Here is a 26,847-nt window from a genome sequence, read left to right as displayed (position 1 = left end):
AAGATCATTAAACAACTTGTACGGAAAAATTGGTAAATTGCATTTTGTGGCAGGGGCATAAAGCAACATACCCTCAGCTGCGGCAAAACTGCCAACACAGCGGCAAAACCAGAAAATCCTGCAGTTCTCTTGGAAAAGTGACAAAATGATAAAACTGTAGAACAGTGGACAATGTGCCAGTTCTGGAAGCGGCCGTGCCAGGTGTGGACACCTGCCAGGATCTCCCAGCTCGTGCGGGGGCCGCCATGCCGGGTGTGGGCACTTCCCGTGCCCGAGCCGCCATGCCGGGTGTGGGCGCTGCCAGCACCGCCCCGGCCCGAGCCGCCATGCTGGGTGTAGGCACTTCCCGTGCCCGAACCGCCATGCCGGTTGTGGGCACTGCCAGCACCTCCCCGGCAACGCTGCAGCAGCCAATAGGCGCCCAGGAGGCGCGGCCCTGTGCGGAAGTGGGCGGGGCCGGCGGAGCGCGGGAAGCCGGGGCGCGGGGCCGGGCGCGCTCAGGTCCGGGTCCGCTCAGGTCCGGGTCCTGGCGGATCGCGTCGGGCGGAGCGGGGACAGCGGGGCTCGGGCCGTGGGGACGGGGGCGGAGGCAGCCCTGGAGCGAGGGAGATGGAGTTCTCCAGTCGAGGGAGGCAGAGGCATGCGCGGCTGGCCGGAGACCGGAGGGAGCAGTACCCTCACAGCCTGCAGTTTTACCTGGAGCCCCCCACGGAAAGCATCTCCCTGGTGGAGTTTGAGAGCTTTGCCGTCGACCGCCTGAGGCGTGAGTAGCGTGTCTCTCCCTCCTTCCTTCTCCCCTTTCCCCTCTCCTTCCTCGCGTCCCTTCCCTCCCTCGATGCTGTGAATCCTTCCCGGGAAGGCTGTGTGTATTCCTGGCAGGCCTGGGAGCTCTGTTCGCCTGACAGGAACGGGAGCTGGGCTGGCTGCCCCTGCTGCCGCCAGCTCCCCCCTGTTAAAGGCACACGCGCTGCTTTGAGCGTTTAATGTAGCTCTCGGGACTGTGTAATTCTGGTTTACACGGGGAGGTTTATGAGCGCGTTTCACATTTTGTAGATGTTGTGAAATATTTGATGTCTCAGTGTTGCATTTCAGGTCATTGTCGCTGGCAGCCAAGGGTTCCTCCGAAGTCCTGAAAAGTGGTTATCCAGATTTCCATTAGGGTTGAAACCGATGTTCTGAGACTGGTCCGTCAGAGTTAGCTGTCTCCCTTTCCTTGTTGGCAGTATGGATCCCAGAATTGGGCCAGCTGTTCAGGACTCATGGGCCACACTTTATCCTCCCTATTTCTCACCCTTGTGCTCCTCATGGCACTAAAAGTGATTCCTGTGGCCTTAGCCCAGTTTGTGCCTTTCCCAAGCTGTCATACATTTAGTTTGATTTCAGCATGTTGTCTCTAACATGGACATTTTCTTTTTTTTGCCCAGTGCTTAAAGTAGTTGAAAATCTCGGTGTGAGCTATGTAAGAAGTTCTGAAGCATACAAAACTAAGTTGGAGGCTGAGCTCCGGAAACTGAAGTTTCCCTACAAAGTAAGTAAAGATCAAGACACAGAATTCTCTTGCGCTTTATTTTCTTTATATCATTCAAGAACAACAAATAAAAGTAGAGGTGATGAAATGCTGTTCTGTCATTTTGTCAGAGGTGTAGGTTTTCTTTGAAGGGTTTTCTTTGAAGTTTTTCTTCCTTTAGGGTAGCCACCTTCCTCAATGAGTTGGCATTTATTGTCTACAAGATGACTGTTAATACACTGTTGAAAACAGCAGTAAAGCGAGTGTGAATTTTTTAATCTGGGAGAGATTATTTCTCAGAAATAATAAGCATATGTTCTACAGGCTTTGGCTGAGGATGATTATGAGGCAAGAAGAAAAGATCACATCTCTCATTTCATACTCCGCCTTGCCTACTGCCAGTCGTAAGTACTTTGTGGATTATGCTGTACTCTTGTTATTAATTTTAAATGTATGCAGTACAATGTGTACTGCAGTGCTTTATTGTAGACATTGCAGATGCTGTAGAGTTACATGACTGCTAAAGAGAGGCTCAAAGAGGATTTTTTGCTATGAATCTTTTGTCAACTGTGATGAAAAAGGATATGTGTAATCAATTAAGATCTGGATTTTATGCTAACTAATAAATTTACAAACTTTTGGCTTTTAAACACATGCAATTGGTTTGAGTCTCTTGATAGTTTTTTTCTAAATGAATGCACATTATTAACTGTTTGTCTTGCATTTGCAGTGATTGATAGCATGGTTTAACTTCTCTATATACTAACTGTTGATAACTGACTAAAGACCTGATTATTTAAATAGGCTTTACTGTATTATTACTACTATTACTGTATAGAGAGCACTGTTTCTGACTGACTAAAAATATCATCTGAGTTTGAGGTTTCATCTACTGCCTCTTTCTTGTCCATAGCCATTGCTGTGGCTGGTTTCACATTATGTGAAATTTCACGCAAAATATCAATTTTGTAAAGGACGTTCTTTTGTTTCCCCTGTAGTTTTTGGATGAAATTAGAGGTTGCCAGTGCTTCATGTATGCAAGTAGTTTTGTTATACATTTGTGTGAACTCTTTACTTCTTATTGCTGTGGTCTTTTAAGAATTAAAACTGGCAGATATGAAGTGTGTTGAATTGTTGATTCAATTGCACTTAAGGCTGCAGTACATTTCATTTAAGTGACGTGACTGTGATAGAGTGCATGTTATGATGCTGTGATAGCTGACATGACTGAAGTGCTGCTGTGGATACAGATTTGTAAGTAAAAACAGGCAGGAAAGCTGAGTAGGAGGGATAGCTTGGAATTCTGTCCGAGCAGGGATATGAAGCTGGAATGGACAGGGCTTTTCTTTGAAATGGCTTTGGCTGCCTGCTGCAGAACATCTGATCAGAGTGGGAAGTAGCAAAGGTCTCAAAAACTTCCCTCCAGATGGATGAAACCTCATCATGACAGGCCCTGGGTGACTTTTGAACACCCTGATATCTTCCAGATCATTCACGTCCCATCGTGTTGTCCTTTCAAAAGGCATCCGGGCTGTGCTGAAGGCAGTTTGTCAATGCGTGTGATCCATGAGCCTGCTAGATCCACGATGCATGTACCATGAGGAACAGGTTGTGGGTGGGGAGATCAATACCAGCCTTCACTCCAGTGTCTCTGATAGTGTAACTCAAAATCCTGAAAGAAGGGAGCAGACTGAATAACAGAATTGCAACTGAAATACTTTTGTATTCTACATGTATAATTTGTGATTGTGGATAAGTGTAATATTGCCTTCTTTCTAATGCCCCTGTTTGTTATATTTTTATAAACTCCCTTAATCATACTAATCCTGCTGATTTTAAGAATATCTTTCTTTACATGTATTGTAAGTTTACCAAACCCCCTGAAAGGTAGTATCCTCAAGTAGTCTGGGGTCTAAAAGGCCCCTGAAAACATAGTGGTTTGTATTAGTGGCATTTTGAAGAATCAATTTGACTTAATTACGAAGCCAAAACTTTACTTTGAATATTTTATTATTTAGACCATTGCTTTTTTTTTTTTTTTGTGGGAGGTGAGATGCTTTAAGGGTCTTGGTAGTTGATGAAAATTCTGCTCTTGCTGAAGGTGAGAATTTGATTGAAGATCTTCCTTAGTAAATAAATTGCAGATTCTGTTCAAACCCTGTGTTTCAGGGAAGAATCTTAAAGATTAGACTGTAGGCAGGGCAGAAATGGGCAGCTGAAGGTGAACTGAAGGTGATGAAGGTGAGCTGCTGTGCAGAAATGAGTACAAGCTATTCTGGGCCACAGGAGAGAGCCTGGCTTTGTAATCTGGGGGGAAGGACATCTTTAGAGGAGGGGTTTTGAGCAGAGCTCTAGGACACAGTTTAGACAACTTGCAGTTGCCATTTTGTGTTCCCATGTATATGTACTTGCTGCATTTTGATAAAGCAGCTTTTGGTCAACTTTTTGGCTTTTTACTTGTACTTTGAAAAGCTGGATTTAGTGCTTACTCATAACATGGAAAATAGCATTCTAAGAACTGTGAGGTGAGCCTGTAGCCCAGGGTTCTCTATTCTCTCTTGAAAAGCAGCTACTGTGGGAGTATTTCTATTGTCTACAACTGGCAAGTTCCCAGAAGATAAAATTGGGAGGCAGATAGAATATGCTGTCCTTCAAGTTTTTATCATACTAGGTCAGAAAAATAAGCTTGGCACAAATCATTAGGTTAATGGAAGAAAGTTGAAGAAGAAAGTTGTTGAAGAAGAAAGTAGGAGTGATTGAAAAAGTGCACTTAAATAGACATAACTGCAAACTAGGTTGAATTCAGTTCCTGAGGCAGCTGTGTGTACATGTGCTTACATTTTCCTGTGATAGTGCTTTTTCAGTTGGCCAACAGTGCCATCCAGGGGTAAAAGTTTATATTGATTTTGCTTTTCTAGTCTCTATTAGTCCTCACTTGTAAATTGGATTATTTTAATTTTGGTTTTCACATGATCTGAAGTAACCAGCTCCACCGTTCTGGTCAGTAAAATTTGTCAGGTAGTCATCATCTCTTGACTTTTCTTCTGCTTTCTGAAATCCAAGACTTTAAAGCTCATTTCAATGTGACAGGGTATTTACAGTCTCATCAGACCCTTCTTTCACAACTCTTCTAATGTCACTTACATCTGTCAAGACCAGGAAATAGAATAGTCTTGTTTAATTTGCTTTCATGGCAGATGCAGATGTAAAGATAATTTTATTTGCATGTGGATGGGAATGTGCGTTTTTGCTTTTCTCTACTGCAGCTCTCATCACTTCAGCAGATCAGCTATGAAGAACCTTGAAAGTCACAGGAGCATCATTTTCACTTTACTTTCTTAAGATGGAAGAAATAAATTTTACCTCGGCTCTAACAGCAAAACTCTTTTATCCAGGAAACTTTCAAACATGCTTTTGTACCTTTTTAAAGTATCTTTTTTTGTTTGATTTGTCTGTGTCTCATAACAAGGACATAAATTCTATTTTAGACTTAGCAAGGCCTGTTCACTGCTCCCTGACATTTTTTTCTAAATGATAAATTAGACTTCTCTGCTAAAATAGCTCCCTCTTTATGCTGAATAGCATTTCCTTTTGTGTGTTATCTGTGTCCATGTTCTCCTTGCTGTCTAGTCTTTAAAACTTAAATTCTGAGTAATGTATTGGTGTTGATTGCCTAGTAAAGCAGTGATCTGGCCCATGCCCAGAGTTTTCATAAATCACTGTTAAGTTATTGGAGCTCTTGTATTAATTGTGGAATGGGAGCTACTAGTCTTAAATTCCAGATTTACCAGCATTTGCATACCTTCCCTAAAGTACTTCTATGTTCATGCTTCCTACCAATTATGCTGATTTTTCCTACCCCTCCTTGGGGAGAAGAGTATTTCTATTCCAACCCCAGCCCCTCAAGTGCTTTTCCCTGTATGAGAGAGACTGTTTTCTTTTATTATTTTTAAAGTTGGGAAACTATGAACTGGTTTAAACTGCTAAGTAATCTGCACACCAGAAATTTAAGTGGAAAAAATGAGGAGATATTCCTAATGTCTATACTTTAGTGACCTGCTACTCCCTTAACTAACCAAGCTGCTGCTGAAGCTAATGACAGTGACATTGCTTTTCAGTTAAGTGTGGGATTTTGATAATAAGTATTATTCCTTAGTATGAATTTGAGATGAGAGTGTAAAATTTTTTTCATGTAAATAATGAGTATAAAATATGGTTTGGCTTTAGAAGTGGTGCATAATGCCCTAATGATGATGATCCTAGGAAAGTCAGTCTAAAAGTATTTGCTGGACATATACAGAAGTGTGAGGTCAGCTTGTCAGCTCTTTTGTCAGCTGTAGGAAGAATCCATGTAGGTGTGTGTATAAAAGATAAAATAGTATTTTCTTGTTATGGTGACTTAAGTGGATAGGTGGGATTACAGCGTTTGATCTGCTTTCCTGAAGGAAAGGAACAACAGACTGGCTGGTCTCCAAAGAATTTGCATATGATCATGTTTGTGGCTTGTTTGTTTTTAATGTGTGTGTATGTGTGGTGGTGTTGTTTTGTTTGGTTCCCCCAACAGGAAAACAAATGTGCTGTAAATCAAGGAAAATGGAAAAAATTGTCATATGCCAGGATTTAACTGCAGTCCAAGATGGCCACAGAAGAACTGCAACAGATCAGTCATTAAAGCATTAACTTCCATTTCAGGTTGCACTGATTATTATTACATCCCAAGCACTGAGACTGTCCACAGGATTGCATTTTACAAAGCACGTTAACAGCCTTTCTGTTTGGCTGTTCTATGTAATAATTACTTTTCTTCAAGCCATATTTCAAGCAGAGGTTTTGTCCCCAAAACCACAAAAATCTCTGTTGTGATTTGCATATTCCCCATGGGAAAAGATGCTTAAATATTGTAAAGAGACCATATATAAGACTGTAGTATTTCTGTGCTCTGTGACTTCCACGGGCAGTGGCCCACAGGGTAGCTCTCAGAGGACAGTGTTAGAGAGTGCCCTGTGGTGGTGAGATACAGCACCATCTGCATTCTGTGCTTGCACATATCAGGTTGCTTTTTTTACTGGTACCTACTTGCTGTAGCCTTGAGTAACGTGCTGATGCCTGGGAATCTGAGCACTAGGATGTGAAGAGTTCCATGAGTACTTAAAATACTTGGAATGGCTTCAGTGTTGTTTTGTCTTCTGACTCCTGTCCCTGTGTTCCTGTTTGTTCTTCTACTTGTTCACCTGCACTTGCTAAACCCCTTTTTCTCTTCTGTCAGGAGTTAGATGTTATATTTGTGTTCCTCACCCAACTCCATTGCCGTGTATTTTCCTTTTGCCTGTTTCCAGGCTATTTGTTGCCTAGAATAGAGTGCACTCTTGTCATTTACTGAGATGTATGCATATTTCTTCAGCTGGAAATACAGCAAAAATGAGAATTAAAAGAAGCAGCCTTCAAAATATATTTTCCTCATCACATTAATTGTGATGTTAGTTGTACAATGAAGTGTTGTGCCATGTTGTAGAAAAAACCTGTCCTTTACCAAGGGAGAATGTTACCTACAATTATTTTTATCCAAAACAAGTAAAAAGTGTTGTCTCTCCTCAAGTCTCTTCTGATTGAGTGTGCATTACTGAAGGTTTCCTGCCTTTACTTTCAAGCTTCTCGGTGTGTTTGGGTCACATGCCAAAGTCAGCATTACTGTTGTGTTCACTGGGTTTGTGGTCTAGTTTTCAAGAAAAAAGAAGTATATTCAGATTTTTTTTAAAAATTATTTTTTTGCAGTGAGGATCTCAGGCGTTGGTTTCTTCAACAAGAAATGGATCTCTTCCGATATCGCTTCAATGAACTAACTGAAAATTTAATGCAGAAATTTCTGGAGCATGTGAACTTATCATTTGAAGCTGTAAGTGTTTTACTTTCTGTATTTATGTTGCACATGTCTGTCTTTTAAAATTCTCATTAAGATAGTTTTAGCAATCACATTTTAAAAATAGAAAGTGCAGTTATAGTTTTAAAAATCCTAACCACACAGAACTTCCAAACTTGGGGAATAGTGTCTGTGAGGATTAAGTGACGTAATTTTGTGCTACAACAACAGAAGCTCAGTCTGCTTCAGTCTGCAAACACAGCTGAAAAAATGTGTGATTACACAGGTAAGTTAACAAGGTTTACTAAAGCTGTTAAGTATTTTTGAATCAAAATTTTGGGTGGATTAGATCGTATATCGTAGAATGGTTTGGGTTGGAAGGGACCCTTAAATATCTAGTTCCAACTTCCATCTGTGGGCGGGGACACTTTCCAGTAGACCAGTTTGCTCAGAGTCCCATCCAGCCTTGTCTTGAACACTTCCAGGAATGGGACATCCGTGGCTCCTCTGGGCAGCCTATTCTAGGACATCACTGCCCTCACAGTCAAGAATTTTTTCCTCCCCTAAACTTACTTCTAATCTAAACCTACTCTCCTTCAGTTTGAATCCATTCCCCCTTGTCCTGTGACCACATGGCCCTTGTGAAAAGCCCCTCTCATTCCTTTAGGCTTCCTTAAGTACTGGAGGCCACAATTAGGTCACCCCAAAGCCTTCTGTTTTCCAGGCTGAACAATTCCAATTCTCCCAGCCTTTCCTAACATAAGAGGTGTCCTATCTCTCTGTCATCTTTGTGGCCCTCCTCTGGACTCATTCCAACAAATCCATGTCCTTCCTGTGCTCAGGACCCCAGAGCTGGATGCAGCCCTGCAGGTGGGGTCTCAGCAGAGTGGAGCAGAGGGGCAGGATCACAGGACTGCTGGGGTTGGAAGGGACCTCTGCAGGTGGTCCAGTCCAATCACCCTGCCAAGGCAGAGTCACCTAGAGCAGGTTACACAGGAACCAGGGGAGTTTTGAATGTCTCCAGAGAGGGAGAGTCCACAACCATTCTGGGCAGCCTGTTCCAGTGGTCTGCAGCCCTCAGCATTAAGTTCTTCCTCAAGTAGAAACTTCCTACATTTTAGTTGACCACTGACTGCTGCCCTTTGAATGTAGATGTCCAGCCAATTCCTTATCCATCGAGTGGTTCTCCCATTGCATCCATTTCTCTCCAGTGTGGAGAGGTGAGTGTAGTGGGGGAGTATGTCAAAGCTTTACAGAAATGCAGGTAAATATAATCTGTAGCCCCTTTCTTGTCTGCTGATGTAGTCACTCCATCATAGAAGGACGCTTGTTTGGTCAGGCAGGACTTGCCCTTGGTGAAGCCATGCTGGCTGTCCCAAATCACTCCTGTTATCCATGTGCCTTAGCACAGCTTCTAGGAGGATCTGTTCCATGATCTTTCCAGGCACAGAGGTGAGGCAGACTGGGTGGTAGTTGACAGGGTTTTCTCTAAGGTTTTTATAGATGGGTACAATGTTGGCCTTTTGCCTTTCACCTGGGACTTCTGTCTGCCATGACTTTTCAAATATCACAGGGAGTGGCTTGACAACTACATCATCCTAGTCTCTCAGGACTCTGGGATGCATCTTATCAGGTCCCTAGTTTGTGTTCTTCAGATAAGGTCTTATCTGCCTTATCTGGACCAAATAACACTGATGTTAATAACACCTTGTTTTCTTGGTGAATTGTGTGATAATTCACCCTAAATGTTTCAGTAATAAGAAAAGCAGTGACTGCATTTGATTCTTACTTGAATTGAATGTGCAGTCTGTTCTCATTACATTATTGACTTCGGTTGAAAAACAATTGTGGTCAAAACATGTTTTTTTTCATGAACTTTGCTCTAGAACCTTTACAATCTTCTGACTGTTAAGATGTGGCTTCTTGCTGTAGAAACCACAGCACACTACAGTGACCTGGGGACTTTGTGCATTGTTCCTTTTCTGAACACTGACTTCTGGAAAACTATGTGGAAGAGAAAAATAAGTGCATTCAGTGAATACTTATGATAGCTGTTGAGGATATAGTTAAATTTTAATAATCCAAGTATGAAAATCCTGTATGGATTGCTCAGAAATGGAGCTTTCTGTGTTACTGGCACCATGGGGACACGCAATGTTTGTGCATGCTAAAAGCCATTTTGACTCTTCTTGTTTGTGCATATTATGGAGTTACTGGAGCTATGGATGTATAACCAAGACCATGAGTTAGCTTAAATTACACAAAATTAGAGGCTGGTGTTAAATACAGTTGTTACAAATTGTGGTTAAGGATTATTTATACTTATATAAGGATTATTTATTAATTATAATTTTAAAAGAAATTATGTACAATTATATAAGTTTCATTGTAGCTTAGACTTTATGCATGCATATACATGTGAATTATCCTATTTTCTTTTAATAGACAATTTGATTTTTGCTCATTAAGTATGTGCTATGGAGAATGCAGAATATAAATTGTCCAAAATTCTGTGAATGCTCTCATTCCACTGTTGTTTTATCAGTATAACTTAGATTCAAAACTTCTTCCCTTTTGACTTAAACTCATTCTATTTCTTTTGATAAAAAACTTTGGAAAATGCAAAATCTGTTTAGACAAACAACTGTTGTTGGTATTTTAGGGATATTACAAAAGAGTTCCTGCTGTTATATGCTGTTTTGTTTGTCTGAGTTGATTAAAGGAAAATGTCTATTGCAGTGTCTTTGTTAATGATTTTAATAGTATTTTGCACTTCAACTATGAACTGTTTTGTTGGGAAACTCCAGCCTTGTCTGTAGCTCTCCTTGTAAACTTGAGTGAATAAAAATTATCGTGCAATCATCACTCCACTGAGAAAGCCTTTCTCTTAAAATACTGCTTATTAGAATGACTTAAATATTCTGAGATATGTGGCTGATGTGTTTCTGGACTGAAATATCTGGTGTCAGTGCATGTTGGTAAAATGGGATTTGTGGAGTGTTAAGAGTAACACAGACTTTCCTGTGTCTTTGAGAGACTATTAGCAATGCCATTCTCTGCTTCAACAGGCCCTTCAGTGAAAGGTGTCTTTGTGGAGCTGTATTTTTGTTGCTTATTCTCCAGCCTCATATTCTCCTGTCACAGTTTTGGCATTTGGGCTTGTAAGAATAAATAAATGTTTGCAGGTTGCTGGAAATAGCTGGGAGTATGGCTTGATTCCATGCTACTGAATGTGCCTTCAATATGTCAAAATGATTAGGAAGGTGTTATTTCCTTACTCCTGTTGAGGCAAAAAAAGCATCATTTCATTGAAAATCTACTTCCCTGCTTCTGCTTTCACCCTCTGCTACCAATTCTCATGGAAATTTAGGCAAAACTAATCCTTCCTTGCACTATCATGTATAAACATTTGGATATTACTAATGAGTTCCATATGTATTTGAAACAGGTCTAAATGCTATGGAGCTATGTAGAGGCCACTACAAAAGTAAGGCCACTCTAAAAGCAGTATTATTTTTCTCAATGTTCTATTTGTAAAAGGACACACTTCCTTTGAAAAGGGAATTAGGATGAACTATTCTCCTCATGCTTCCCTGTTAGAAGTTAGAAGGTTTTCATGCCTTATGATGCATAAAACAAGACGGAAATCAAACTTTGTGCTCTACCTGTTAGGAAAAAAGGTGATCTTCAGAAAAAGGAAGTAAGTTTTGATGTTACAATCTCTTTTCTATATGGGTAAATGGATAGAAATTATATTTCTATTTTTCAATTGCTTATGATGCACTAAGAAACTTGTAGTTAAATTTCTTTAACCAGAAGAGAGGTGCCTTGCATTTTCTTAGATACTGGTTCTGGTTTCAGAACTGTAATCTGAGAAAGGTCACAGCTGCTAAAGCTTGCCCTTGGTGTAGTCTGGCATAGATAGCAATGTTACCAATTCTAAGAAGTGATTCTCACTATTTATTAAAAGAATCAACTCTTTTATGGGGAGAAGGAATAAATTGATTGTCTTGTACAGTTTTGTCACCATTGTCATCTTTTACAGTACGAACAAAATGAACCTAAACTTGAGAATTCAATAACTGTCATCTGTCACCTTTTCTTATTTGCTTACATGCATGTGAATGTGATGCTTGCATATATGTTTTGCAGACTAATTTGAGATTTTTTGAACTGTGGATTGAGAATTATTGCTTTATAGAATCAAGTAATCTCCAATCCCACTTATGGATAATACTTAAGAGCAACAACTTAAGTTGTTAAGATCTTTCCGTATTTAGGGTCTTTGAATACTTAACAAAAAGGTCTTATTCAGCAAATTTTGGAAGACTGAAATTGTTAACAACTAGGAAAAAAAATACCAGATTTCCAAAGCTTTTTTATATGATAGTTAGCTGTAGAGAGTTTGGTATGATAATAGTTCTCATCTCATTGTTAAAGAAGTTTTTAATCAAAGAGCAAGAGCTTTCTGTGATTAAAAATAGAAATGGAATGTAAGGAAAACGAATGTTTAAATTTTTTAATAGGATTTCTTTTGTCTAGTGGCTGACATTTGTATTGCTGATGGAGCAAAATATATGCCACAGTGTTTATTATAGTTAGTAAATGCCTGCTCTGGGAAGTTTTACCTGATTATAAAGATGCCCTTCACTTGAAAAAGGAAGGCTGTAAGCTTTGTGATAAACAAGCTAAACATGATGACTTCAGTATGATGAATGTGTGAACATGCATAGGATTATTACATTTCAAAATTTTTACAATATTTGTGAAAATAAGCCTCTCTACATTTAATATAAATCATGGAAATTTGAAGGTTATGTAAGTTCTTCCTTGGAAAGGTTTTACAAAGCTGGCACTGGATTAAGTTAGTCCATCTGTAGTAGTCTGTAAAAGGCTTCTGGGACCTGGATTTCTTGGGGAAAAAAATGAAGCTTGATTTGAGTTTGTAGTTGAGATACTTTTTTGAGCTAGTAACATGTAGATTGCATTTTAATCACTTGTAGGAACAGCTTTGGCCAGCCTGTTCTCTGGCAAGTGTGGAAGATGCCTGGACTGGTGCTGCCCAGCCTAGTGGAACATTGCTTGGGTGCTCAGAATTTTACTGTACTCTGGAATATTATTGTTTGTACCTACCAATGTATGCCAGCATGAGCAAGAGGTAGAGTGCATGGTATTGAATAAAATGTCGAGAAAGGATAAGGGTAAAAGGAAAGCAAGAACAAATCTGTGCTTTGAGTATTTTCCCCTGATACGCTGATTGGTTTTCTATCACAGTAAAAGGAGAATAATGGAATGGTTCTGAAGGTGTTTCAGTCTGTTCTATGCTTTAAATAATAAAAAAAAGAAAGAAAAAGGTGTTTAAGGGACAGTACTCTCATCATCCAGATAAATACGGAAGCTTTTTATGTATGGCATGTAATTTTCAGCACTCAAGGCATATTAAATACTCTGTGTGCAAAGTCAGTCATGCAGGGAGCATCAGAAATCCTTAAGCAGGACTCAAGAGGAGTAAATGCTGACATTTCAGGTGACAGAACACATCAAAGAGAATATGCAAACACAGGTGTGCAGTTGAGATTTACATCAATTTAGGAGATTAAAGTATTAAAATCTTACTAAAAATGAGTAATTACATCAATGATGCCTGACAGTTTCTGGCAGTAAAAGGCACTAACAGATTTAAAGATATTTAAAGGGAAATTTGTGAATATTTAAAATAATATAGTCATGGAAGAAAATATTTTAATCTCCAAGTAAGTTGTTCAGGATATGAAGGAGTTATATAAAATAAATAGTTTTACAGGTAACTGATACTTGGACTTTAGCTACAAAGCTGATTTTGACATGGTAATAAATATCTCCTTTGAAGCCCTCAGAGTTTCAGCCTTTTGTCTGCTTTGCCTCACATAATTTTAAGTCTCCAAGACCTGCTGCTTCTTCTTAGACATCAAATGGAAGATTTGTCCTTTTAGCATCTGGAGGTGTAGGTTTGTGATACATCTTGTGCTGATTTGGAGCATCTAATGAACTTCTGGGTCCATTCCACTTGGTTCTTGTGAAAACTTGCCACAAAACCTGTTCAGGTTCAGCAGTCACACTTTCTCTCTCGGGGTCTTAGGGTCTCTTCTGTTCAGGTGGACAAAATCTTCAGTGGTTACTTTCAAAGTGCTGTGTTGGGGTGGGGAGTTTGTTTGGTTTGTTTTTTTTTTTTCCCTTCAACACTTTCAACAGCATTTTGAAAATGACAGTAGTTCCGTTTGCCGTGTCCATGAAAATGTCACAGCTTTGCTTGCAAAGTTCCCTGTGTCTGTAAATTCAGGTCTCAAATGGTGGTCATCATTCTGCTGCTTTAGTTTCCTTTTAACTTTTTTAAAATAATGTCAAACCTAACATATTTCTTCTTGTTCTATCCACTAGTTGAGAAGGGTAGGGCTTTTTTTTCCTGCTAGTTTGTTTTTTTCCTTCTCTTCTTACTTGCCTTCTATCTATCATTGTTCTTTCTTGTTTCTTCTTTAAGCCTTTCTTTGTGTGATGTTTTGTCATTTCTGTGAGTGTCCTTTGCCATTTTTACAGCCTTCAATTTTAAAGCAGAGTTTTCTTCTCTGCTCCTGTTCTCTATAGCTCTTGCAGTGCCCCCAGCCTCATGGCATTTTGGTATGTGATCTCCTGTTTTAATATACAGGTTAGGAAATTGAAGTATTAAATTTTACTTAGGTTGTGGAACTTGGCTTAAGACATCCTTTTTCTCTTTTGAGTTAAATTCTACACATGTCTTTTCCAATGGGTTTTGAACCCAGGTACAGAAGGTGCACTGGAACTGTTTGAAACTGTTTGGTCATGTGCATGTGAAAGTGTGTTCTGGTGACTTCAAGGGTGTTGACACAATATGACACCTGCTTTCTGTAATGCCCCTGAGGTCTGTGCACTGTGATAAAGGCTGTGATAAATCAGCTTAACACAGTTGGAATTTTTTGACACAGATGCGTTGCTGCTTGTCTCATGTTTTTTCCTAAGTATTATCGGATGCTTTGATTTGCTGCTACACCTTTCCAGGAATTTAACTTACATACTGGAATATGGAGTGAAGTAGAATGCAAAATTTAATTTTGAATTTATTTTTTGGTGTTATTGAATGTTCAGGTTTCTTTATATTCAGACTGTTAGTACCTCTCTGTTGCTTCCAGAAGAAATGAAAATTAATAGGCATTATCATGTCTTAATCTGTGGTGTAAGGATGTTGTATAATTGGATTTGTATTTCCTGCAATGCCTCTTTTCACTGTTATCTTTCTGTATTGTGCAAAATAAAAAAACTTCTAAGTGTAGTATATTTCATCTTGGATACATCTGCGTTGCTGTTTTCACTCAACAGAACAGAAAAAAAATCATGTTTAAATTGAACTTTCCTACTTCTGAATAGCCTCTTGAAATTTAAAAAATATTATGACCTTTTAAGGCATCTAAACTAGAAGTTATTTATATTTTGAGTAACAGCCAGTTATTGCAGAATCAGATGTCCTAATTTTTAGATGCTTTAAATTTAAGAAATGCTTTGGATTATAGTAATGGGGAAGGAATGGCAGATGGGAATAGTCAGCTGGGGGAGCTAAAGGTCTTCAGTGCATCTGCAGGCATTTGAGAGGAAGGAATAAGAACTGCAAAATGAAATGGAAAGAGCAAAATGCATTAGCGATGGATTTTTTTTTCTACAGTAGCTCTTTGATGCAGTTGAAGTGCTTTTTTAGCTGCTTTAAGCAGTAGAAATTAAACTTCTTTAATTTCCATTTTTATGATCAGAGTAGTCCTGTGAGAGACTTTCTTATATCACTGTTATGCTTTCTTCAAAAATATTTATCTTGGTAGTAGGGCAGTTGTATAAATATTTGTAGTTCAGCTTCTTGAGAAAACATTTTCTGACTGCCTTTATTTGGTACAGAATATCCTAAAATCAGATGTGGATTAATGAGAATTGGGACTACTTTGTGTCCCTATTAAGGACAGATATATTTGAGAGAATACTCAGTATTATGTCTAACCATTAAAGGTGACTATATCCATTTTGAAACAGGTGTTTAATCCAGGATGTTCTTCTGATAGGGTTTATGGCTTTTCATTTCAGGGGCATCAAATAATATTTCTTCCTTTCCCAAACAGGAAGGGGAAAAGTAGAAACTGTCTGGAGTCTGTACTGCTGTGGGGAAACTTATGCCAAGATAAGACAATAACTATGCAAGCAGGCTATGGTTTACATTTGCTTAGGAAATAGTTTTGAATTGTATCTTGCTTTTCCACTACTTAAATCTTGTGTTTGTCCCTTTGCTTGAAAACCAGTGATGCTTATCTTACAGTTGACAGCAAAAGTCATAAGAGATGCATGCCTAAGTGGGAAATGTGCCTTACTGCCAAAAGTATGTATTCTGTCATTTAACTTCATGCTCAGAGTCATAACAGAAACAAAATTGTATGTGGTAAGGCTTAGGAGTAGAGTGGATTTTAAGTGCTAGAGTTTGTTAAATAAGACTGTGAAACATATACTATTAGTGCTTTAACAAACATAGGGAGTTATTCTCATCTAAAAGTAATTGGGTTGATTGCCAAGTAGCCTGGGTATTATAGCGACCTAACATTTTGAGTGATGGGTAGATGGGATGAGTTTTTATTAAAATATTTAAGCTTAAAATAAGTGGTAATACTCTCTCACAGACTTCTAAAATAAAGCTTGATTTAAAAAATAATTTTTTTTTGATGCACAGGCAGGATGTATCGGGGCTTTGCTCTTCTCTAATGGATCCTTGAGCTGTAAGCATTACTTTATTATTAGTTATGGAGAAAACTGGTGCATTTTGCTGCAGTAATTCTAGTTGCATGAGTTTATTTGCACATATGATGTTGGTGATACTCTATGAAATTGAAGAATTGAGTAATAGATGTGATTAAAGAATATATAGCTACTGGGGATGTCCTTTTTCACCTTCATAAACTTAATGAACAACAGTTTGTAAATGATGCAGAATGCTAATTAAAATTTTAATTTGTTAATCATCTCAGTTTGATTAGAAGCAGATGCTGATTATCTGCAGAAATCTAAATGGACCCTTAGAAGGTCTTCCTTATTGCTTAAAATTGACTTGTGGAAGTAAAGTCAAACTGCACCACAAAATGTGCAGTTACTTGGGCCCCCTTAGAGCACTGGGGCATTATGATTCTCACTAAATAGCTTTGTGTAATTCATCATTTGAGTTAAATAGGAACTTTACAGTCCACTGTAAGGCTGAATCCTTCTGCCCTAGATAGTATATATGTTCTTTCTGGATGAAGTGCATCTCTAACTGCTTTGACAGAGTTATGTGCTTTTAATTCAAAGTTGCAGAAAAGGCTGCAGTAAAGATAGGATGAAAAAAACATTCTTCCTCTTAATGTAGCTGAAAGCAGCTAGACAACATTTGGAATACAGTCTGAATCCTGAGGCAGAAGTTCTGCTGTAACTCTGGATTTCTAAAGTAAAATTGAAATGGCAGCTGTGCCAAAAATGTAGTGGAAAATAGGATCTTGTACACCAGGCTCTTGAGTTTAAAGGTAGGAGAAGTGGAACCACGCTACTTGTGGGATTATGTGCTCTAGCACTCAGTAGTTGAGCAGATCACACTTGACTGCCATTTATCTAAAGGCTTGGAAAAGGTGAAAAAAAAGTAAATCCTAACCTCATCCTTGCATATTTTTAGTTCTTAGCAGTTGGTAATTTTGGATTCTTGGAAGAAACTTAGTATAGACTAGCAGAAAGGTGTCATCAAGTGTCTTCTCTTTTTTTCTATAAATATTTTAGAGATTGTTTTGGGGAATGAGAAAAGACAAAATTGGGAAATCAGTACTGTATTTTTTAAAAATTATACCCATCTGTTGTACAAGAAGAAAATTTTTTTTGAATAATCAAAGTGTTAAGTTCTTTCGTAGTGGTTGAAGTTCATAATATTTGAAAAATGATTTTAGTTTTTACATAGCAGTGAATGCAGTAGCTCTGGAGATGTTTATATTGTTCCTTAATACAGCAGCATAAAAGCTGATAGGATGGTTTGTGCAGGATGTAATTACTCTGGAAGTAGAATTTACTAGCTGCTGCTTGGGATAGGCTTCAGAAAATGGTCTGCCAACTTGGAAACACTCTTCCTGGCTAATCATGTGATTGAATCTAGAGAAACATTTGTTAACAAGTTTCTTTAAAATTGCATCTGATGTTACTATCCGGATTTTTAAATGAAAGAAGACTTGTTGCTGTTTTTATTAGAAGAGTCTTCTGTTAGCTCTACAGCCATGTGTGACTTCAGCTTGTATGTGACAGTGTTTCAAGGTAATTCTGTAGTAATTGTTTTGTTCAGCTTTCCTTTAAATGGATATTGGGAAATGTTTGTCAGGAATGTAGGAGACTGAACCTGTATCACTGAGTTTCTCTGTCATTGTGGTAACCATGAATGAGCTGCATAGTGAGGCAGATCATAAAATGTTCTTTCTGTGCCCGCTCTTGACTAAAAAAAAGCCCAAACAACGTTTCAGTTGATGGGTAAGAATAGATAATTCCAAGCACTGCCCTTTATATTTTTAGGTATGCCAGCTAGCTGAACTTTAGCTAAGATATAAAGTTTTAGTATTTTGGAAGATAAAATTTTCTTCTTAATTTGTGATTGGCCAAAATGAAATTGAAAATCATTAGGTTTGTGAATGACAGATTTACAAGCCTCTGGAATGTTTTCTTTAAGGCTCTTCATTCTTTTAATCTTTTAATTGGTAGGAGAGGTGGGAATACTGTCCTTTGCTAATCATGCAATTCATTAACTGGCTGATTACACTTTATATTCTCAAATTTAATGGTATCTAGGTTCATAATTTGGTATTCTAGTGCTAACTTAGTTTGTAGTGTAATGTGTGGCAATGGAGAAGATTGATTAGGAAATTTTTTTTTTTTCTGCTTCATGCCTAGAGTTGCAATTCAGCAAAGTACAGATTGACAACACTTGTTTTTGGGAATGGTGTTGTGCCACTTGAGTATCAGGTACTTTGTAACTAAAAGCAAACTTTAGGAACTTCACTTTCTAAGGACGCTGGTGCCATGTGCACATAAATACCTGAAGCTGAGTCTTGGAAAAGGAAAGGACTTTGTGCATGGAGTTCTTGTTCCTTACTGGGAGACTTAGTAAAAGTTAGTGTTGCACATATATAGCAGTATAATGTGTGCATGTATCTTTATCTGTTCATTAAAACAGAGTAGTGATATTAAATTTATTTTGAAGTTTTTGGACTACCTCACTGTGTTTGTTTAACCAAGCCCTGCATATTAAATTATTCATATTTTAATCTAAATTTATGTGTCTTTGTGTTTCCAGGACAGTTCTGTGATTAAAAGTCAATGAATAAAATGCATGTAGAAAGCAAGAAAACTAGAAATAATGGAACTTGTCCTGGGTGCTTGCTTCTTTTTCTTCCTCTCTTTTCTGTCTTTATTTTTCCTAAGTCTCAGGAATTTGCAATGAATTGTTGAATTGTTTCAAGCTATGATACCTGACCCATGTCACTGAAAAGGGAAGATCCTTTTCCTGGTGCTCTTTGCTTGTGAAAGCATAGTCTGACACAGTGATAACCAGCTTACTAAACTGGCTACAGATGAACAAGGCAAAACTAGTGAATCCTTTTCTGTGAGGTGAGTTTAATCAGTTCCTTGTGGAAGGTCAGATGATGACCTGGTGAGACCCTCAGAAGGACTCTATTTTATTTTTTAATATTTTGAGCAACAGTGTTTTATCTGGTGAAGATCACCAAGTTCTGTCAGAAGTTAAGCAGCTTGTTTATCTTTCTAATCTTGATTAGAATCCTAAAAGCTGTATTTAATTATATCTAATTTTTTAATGATTACTGGAATGTGCATTTGCAGGTGCCATTTCAGGATAAAATTATTAAATATGCAAACTGTTGTACTCTTATTTAAATGATTAAAAACCCCAAAAGCAACAGTAAAAAAGAAGCTTTTCTGGCTTCTCTGAACCAAGAAAAATTGGAATACATGTTTCATGGTGCTCTGGATGCAGCAATACAGGCTGCACTGAAAGCTTGAGTCTGATTTTAGACTATAGGTAGTGTATTGCTTTGCACTGCACCTCAGTCAATCTGATGTGAAAATGGTGAAATCATTAATGCAAATGGAAGGTTATTTTTCATGCTTCAGTCTTTAGGGAAGTCAGTCTTATTTTTGAATGCATTCTGGAGTAATTTTCCAGCTTTAGGTAGGGGCTAGGTCTATCCTTGTTTCTTCTTCCTCTTTCTCATTATTAGCTGAAAACACCAAGGCAGTGTGAATTTGGTGAAAAGGCAAGGAGCAGGGTGGTTGTGGGGCTGCTGAATGTTTGCCTAACCTATAAGATACTTGAGCCTTTAAGAAGTAAATTATTTAACAGCTTTATGTGTATTATTTATGTATATAATAAATAGAACTTTGCAACAATATTTGCATTAGTTTAAAAAACAAAATTTTGGATAAAGCTCGTAAAGCTCCAAAAACTCTGTATTTTTGGTTACACTGTCCACAGTCTTATCTAAATATTTAGTCATGGCCAATTAACCTGTTTTCTGTGAGGGTTCACCAGGATCACTTTTACCCCAACAATGTTAAATTATTTGCTAGTGACGTGCAAGAAAATCTAAAATGATTGTCACTGTAGATTGTCACTACATCTATACAAAACTTATATGGTCAAATTACGATAAAGAAGGATGTAGACAGCTTGTGAAGTTTGCAATAAATCCCCTTTGAAATAAAATGTAATACTAGAAAATAGCGGTTTTGTTGATGAAATTAAGCTGATTTTTTTTGGAAGAACAAATAAAGAAGGAATCCTTGCCTTTCCCTCTTCTTGTTCTCCCTTCAATATTGCTGGCCTATCTGTAAAACAGTTTCTGGACTCCTTTAATGCTCTCTGGAAAAAAACTCTGCTTTGTCCTTGGCGTAGTTTGTTTGATGGAGTTATTTTTAGTAAGATATCCTAGAAGAAATAGTGGAATTGTAACCACCATTGCTATACAACGTGTTATACTGTTTTTATTTGGTCAGTGTATGTACATGGTCAGTGAGGGTTTGGAATGACATGGTGGACAGGCTCTCCTAAGGGATTTCTAATATGAATGCATGAAACTCTTATATTTGAAAATGTAACCCATTATTTTGGAATTAAAATGAAAACTTAAGTTTCTGGTAGGTGAAAGACAGGCTGCAGGCTGATGCAGTGACTTAGATTTATACTTACTTAGACAAGAAATAGATCATCTGGAAGGAATAATGGAGTTTTGGTACCACTGTGTGAAATTTGTATATAGTTTCAATGTGTCATGAAAAGCAGGAATTTTTCAAAGTCCAACAAGAATAAGGTTGTTAATGAGAGTATTTTGTAGAAAGTATTTTCTCGTTTCATTTACAGAAGCACATTTAATTGTTTTGATACAGCTACTTCATTAAAGAATAATACTTTCTTTACAGGCAGCTGAGCTTTACATTTTTACATGCAGGATGCATGATACACAATGCTGTTGTGTATTTTCTTTCTCTTCAGCTACATTCTTCTGCCTTGCTGGCATCTTTGTTATTTTTTAAAGCTGGTTTTCCTGGGAGAGTACTGCAGATTGCATCAAGATGCAGACAGGGTAACCATAAGCCTTTTCAACATTGCTGCCTTGGCTATTTCATATGCATATATCAAATCACTGTTTTTCACTAAGCTGCTTGTCCAAGTTTGAAATGAAATGGTCCTTCCTGTGACTTCTAAGAGAAGTGGGGTGTTTTTTTTGTTTTTTGGTTTTTTTTGTTGCGTTTTTCAACTGAGAAGGAAAAAAGTTTTGTTGAAATGCCCATTTAACCATGTTATCAGTGTTGGCCAACAAATTTTTCTGCTCCATTCAGAGAATAAAACTGCTTAAGCACATCCCCTCCCATGGAGAGGAAAGACGTTGTTGACTTCATCTTATATTTGGAGTCTGCACATCTATTGCATGTGGTGACCTGGGCTTGGTTCCTGACCAGTCTCTAAAAACTGCCCTGACTGCAGCCTTGTATCAGCTCTCTGTAGGTATTGGAGCACACATCCAGCTTGTGCAGAGCAGTGTCACACAGTGTGTGATGCTTTGGTGACACTTCTGTCTGTCTGTGTTTTGAGAAGGTATTCTGCCTTCCTTAACATTTAAAATGCTTGCACTCAGGGACTACTCCCATTATACTTCATCAAAAGCATGTTATGCAAATGTGTGTGGATTTGGGTGCTGCAATATAAGATATAAAGTTATTAGGGAGTGTCTGAAGGAGGGCCACAAGGATGGTGAAAGGTCTGGAGGTGAAGCTGTATGAGGAGTGGCTGAGGTCACTTGGTCTGTTCCTCCACAGCCTGAAGGAGGCTGAGGGGAGACCTCATTGGGGTCTGCAGCTTCCTCCTGAGGGGAAGAGGAGGGGCAGGCACTGATCTCTTCTCTGTGGTGACAGTGACAGGACCCAAGGGAATGGCCTGAAGCTGTTTAGGAGGTTTAGGTTTGATATCACACAAAGATTCTTCACCCAGAGGGTGGCTGGGCACTGGGACAACTCCCCAGGGCAATGGTCACAGCACAGCCTGACAGAGTTCAGGAAGTGTTTGGAGAATGCTCTTGGGTACATGGGGTGACTCTTGGAGTGTCCTGTGCAGGGCCAGGAAGTGAACTTCATGATTGTGATGGATCCCTTCCAACTCAGCATATTCTGTGATTCTATGATGTGTATATATGTATATGCACTATTTAAGTATTTTTTTTAGGAAATGTAACATGGTGATTTTCAAGTACTTCAAGTTGTTAAATTAAAGCATTGCTGCTTTACTCATTTCAAGAACTGCAAAAGCACTAACACTTAAAGGACAATAAAGATACCATTGTTCTCACTCCTTAGAAAAAGGAAAGTTAAATTCCTGAATATAGGATTAGATATAGTTTTGTTAAATCTGTATTTAAAAATAAGCTGAAACTGTTCTTTCTGTTAAAATCTCATGAAGCCCTTACTAAGTCCCATTTATTCATTGTGCTTTGTTTTAATGCATATCCTGAGACAAGCAAAGATTGTCACAAGTTTTATTTTAGAGAAGTTGACTTCTAAAAAGTGTATTTTACAGTTCTTGTTAATGCCTAAAATTATTATAGTTTAAAATCTGCCCTTCTACTTTGGAGGTAAGGTTGCTTAACATTATTGACCGCTAATGTTTTGCTGGTTTCTGCTTAATTAGTTATTAGTGATCACTTACTGAATATGTAGCTCTTTTTCTCTTTTAAACTAAACTGATAATATTGCAAGTTAAGTAATATTTTAGATAATGCTAATAACATAAAGAAGCCTTTTTCCTAAAGTATTTTAACAGTTTTAAAACAAATTCTTAATTTTAGATTGGTGAAGACCTGAAAAATCAATTGGCTAATGAGCTGATTGCGTCAACTCCTGGCTTCACTCCGCTTAAAGTAAAAGAACAGATGTTCTATAAGGTAAGTAAAAAATTGCTGAGTCCCACAGATCTGCATTCATTTTCTCTCAATTAAATGCAAAGATACTAATTTTAAGTTTACCTAATAGCCACAGTAAATCCAAGTATCTAAAAGACTAATGAGAGTTCCTCTACTTCATGTGAGTATAAGGGTGGAGGGAGGGACTAGGAAAATGAAGGAAGCTTCAAACTACTAATAATGTCTGCTGTCCTCTTCTGCCATCTCTTACTTTTGCCACAAAAATGATCTTAAGTTTTAATGTTCCCAGACAAATGATTTAATTTACCTGGCTGTCAGATTGTTCAGGATGAAGACATTGTCAAATATCCATTGCTGAAGTTAGGTTTGGTCTGATTGTATTAGTCAGAAATGCGTTTTGCAAGAGAGCAATGGGAGAGGAAAAAGTTTGTAATGAGGCCCACTGATTCTTTGGAGTGAAGCTGGTTGGGTTTCAGATGGGCTTGCAAAACCTTTTGTACGTAGCTTACGTGAATCAAATATTTCCAGATGTTAGAAACAGAAATCCATTTTCAAATATCAAATCAGTAAGTGATGCAAAGCTACATAATTTGATCAATACTTGTAGACACAAACTTTGAAGTACCTTATTTTGCCTAGTTGCATGACTTTCTGTAAGCAAGCAATATTTTCCCACCAAAATAATGTTTAGCTATTCCTAGTTTAAGATTTAATTTCACAGACTTTTGAATTTTGCCTGGAGACAATGTTAAAAGACAGAAAATGACTTAAAGCTTTACTGGACCATCTTGAATCCTAGGGCTGTAAACATTGTTACTGTGTTATTTTGCTATTCCACAATGTGGCTTTTTCTTCCTTCTCAGGTTGGACTTGCAGATGCTGTGGATTTATTTAGAGCCAGAAGAGTATATATTAAAGATGGCTTTGCCTTTGTGCCATTTAAGGAGATTGATGTGATTGTTTTGAATAACTATAGAACAAAGTTGTCTAAAGCACTGGCGGTAAGTCAGATGAAGTCTGATTTTCACAACTCTTGTGGTATTATTTGGTGACACTCCTGGACAATAGCCTTTTTGGGTTTAAAATGTATATGCTTCCATCTGGAGAATACCAGAAACCTTACTACAAGTACTGGTAGCACAAAAAAACATTTGTTGTGAGCTGTGTCATTAATTTCAAATGATATTTAGCATATAATGTGCATTCTAAAGAAATTTGTGCTAGAGGATTTTATCAATTGTTTTGCACAGAGATAGTAACATGCCCTTTCATTCATGTTAGCTTTATGCACACAACTGTTTTTTTTCTGCTAGTATCTATCTTTTCCCCCAAAACATTTTCCAACAGCTTTTTGTTGGAACAAGTGAAATAGTTGTGGATTTTTACTCTGTGTTCTGTTAGCTCACTTGGTTGGAGCATGGTGCTGGTAATGCCATGATCATGCATTCAGTCCCTTTACAGGTCACACACCTAAGAGTTGTGCTTTGAGGTCCTTGTTGGGTCCCTTTTAACACTGAATTTTCTATGAACTCAAATGAGGATAAGCCAGAATATGTCAGGCAGAAGTAGAGTTTTTGTTGCATGAACATTTGAGGTATCATATCTAGTTAAAATGTCTGTGGTAAACACTGTATGTGAATTTTCTTCTGTTAGTAATTTGGTGATCAGTTCAGGAATTGCTTGTTCTACAATATTTCTGAGACTCTTCAAAGAGTTTAAAAAGGGGTGATCATATCTAATACACAAAATTTTAGTCATAGAAAATGCAGCATTGAATAACATGACAGATTGGATTGCTTTTCAAACATGTTTCCAAAACCTTGTATTGTTATGTTACATTAATGCCAAGGTTGACCACAAACATGTAGTAAACAAACAGTGGGAAGCAAAAATGCATTCCTTTATCAAATCAGAAAATTAGAATACTGCCTGTACTCAGCACTGTTGGGTCACTCCTCGAGTCCTGTGCCCAGTTCTGGCCCCTCAATTCAAGGAAAGACATTGAGGTGTGTCCAGAGAAGGGCAACAGAGTTGGTGAAGAGTCTGCAGCACAAGTCCCATGAGGAATGGCTGAAGGAGCTGGGATTGTTTAACCTGAAGAAATGGAAGCTCAGGGGAAACCTTATTGTTCTCTTGAACTGCCTGAAAGGAGGTTGTAGCAAGGTTGACCTCTGCTTCCAGGTGATTGTGACAGGACAAAAAGACCTAGCCTCAAGCTGCACCAGGGGAGGTTCAGGTTGGATGGCAGGAGGAATTTCTTTACTGAGGGGGTGATTAGATATTGGAGTGGGCTACCCAGGGAGGTTGTGGAGTCTCTGTCCCTGGAGGTGTTTGAGGAAAGACTGAACATGGCACTTGATGCCATGGTCTGTTTGGTGGGGTGGTGTTTGGTCATGGGTTAGACTTGATCATCTCACAGGTCTTTTGTAGTGTAATTGATTCTGTGATTCTGTGACTTTGGGCAATACTCCTGGTTTTGACAGTCTGCTGTATACTTCTAATGGACAGAATATCCTTGTTACAGGTATTGGGGAGATGGTTTTTCAAGCATGTGGTTTCTTACAGCTCTCATTAGTGGCACAATTTTTCAATGTTAAAGCACCATAGTTTTCCAGTATGGGTTGTTTGTGCACTGTTATTGATTATTGGTACTTGATCCATGTTTTACTTTGTGGAGCTGATTTGGTGGTACTCTAAGTAGTCACATGCACAGGTTTTTGGGAAGGAGTTATGCCTATGCAGAAATCATATTATGATGCCCTGCTGTGTCTTTTCCAAGGTGTTCTGCAATTGAACACCTTATGGCAATGTGCTGGTGCTAAAGATGCTCTTCTTAGGTCTCCAAAGGATTGAATAATTTGGGTGCTTGCCTAGCCTTGTTACATTGCTCACTACATTGCAGATGTGTCACCATCCTGCATACTAGAGTGATTCTACTTGGGGTTGTAAGGGAGGAATAGAATGAGAGTGAATTGATGTGTTGACACTGAGCTTTGAAAGAACAGTAAATAATTCATAGCACTGACTTTTTAAAAAAGTTTTATGTTGACACTGGCAGAAATTCAGTTCAGTCAGTTACACTTTAATCACTTACTAGTCAAGCCCATGAAGCATTCAGATGTTCTCTTTCATCATTTAAAAACAAGTTTGACATCCCAACTGTGGCTATTTCTTGAGGCTTTATAATAAGAGGAGTTGATATTAGTCAAGCCTTCTTGGCAGTTCCAAGTACAACTGAAGATGTTAATTTTATGTGTGAAATCAATACTGCAAAGGCCTTCTTTATGTATTCTCTGACCCATTTGATAGTAAGTAATTTCCTTGTGCCATTAATGATGATTAAACTGTAGAAACATTTTCTGTAACATGTGAGCTGTAATGTTAGCTCAACGATTGTTTTATAATGTAACACAATTTAAATTCATAGAAGTTTGCTTAATGTTTTATTCATGAGGGTTTCACTGCATTTACACTAATATACAGAATTATGCATCTCATATTTGAGGAAAGTAGTTTTACATTTTGATTTAAAAAAAAATCAGAAGGTTCAGCTTAGTGTCATGGCTCAGACACTAATCACAGACCTATATCAGAGCTGTATTGGACTCAGTACTGCATAAACGAGGATTGCTCCAGAGAAATCAGAAGTGAGACAAAAGGGGGGGGAGGATGGAGGAAGCAGCCGACACACAGACACAGGATGGGAGGAGGAACCCTCACAGAAGCAGGTGAAGAGTCCTGAAGGAACCACAGCCTGTGGACAACCCATGCTTTTAACCATTTTTGTTTTCCTGAAGGGCTGCATCCCATGGGAGAAAGCCATGCCAGGGCAGGGGGATCCTGAGCAGGCAGGAGCTGTGGGGAGGAGCTGTTCTGGACCTGTCACAGCTGCCCCTGCTGCCCTGGGGGAGGTGTGGGGTGAAGGGGCACAGTGCAGCTGAGGAGAGAGGGAAGCAACGGCCTTGGTTGTCTCT

At 38.4% G+C, this 26,847-nt stretch overlaps 1 protein-coding gene across 2 annotated transcripts in view; it reads left to right on the top strand.

Annotated features, from left to right (window-relative positions):
• The first annotated feature begins 436 nt into the window (after positions 1-436).
• The window catches only part of PRIM2 (DNA primase subunit 2), an 89,592-nt gene continuing 63,181 nt past the window's right edge, over positions 437-26,847 (top strand). The window contains exons 1-6 of one of the 2 annotated variants that reach the window (XM_005483949.4): positions 448-763; positions 1,425-1,528; positions 1,832-1,911; positions 7,280-7,400; positions 22,799-22,894; positions 23,737-23,874. In XM_005483949.4, coding sequence (XP_005484006.2) covers positions 610-763; positions 1,425-1,528; positions 1,832-1,911; positions 7,280-7,400; positions 22,799-22,894; positions 23,737-23,874 — 693 coding nt within the window. In that variant the 5' untranslated portion in view covers positions 448-609. Of the gene's footprint in view, positions 764-1,424; positions 1,529-1,831; positions 1,912-7,279; positions 7,401-9,250; positions 10,524-22,798; positions 22,895-23,736; positions 23,875-26,847 lie in introns of those variants that run through there. The other variant, XM_026791595.2, reaches the window with a different exon arrangement.

The sequence above is a fragment of the Zonotrichia albicollis genome, chromosome 3 (assembly GCF_047830755.1).
Source record: "Zonotrichia albicollis isolate bZonAlb1 chromosome 3, bZonAlb1.hap1, whole genome shotgun sequence".
Classification (NCBI taxonomy): Eukaryota; Metazoa; Chordata; class Aves; order Passeriformes; family Passerellidae; genus Zonotrichia; species Zonotrichia albicollis.
The sequence above is the reverse complement of the archived record's forward strand: the minus strand, read 5'-3'. Positions and strand labels throughout refer to the sequence as shown.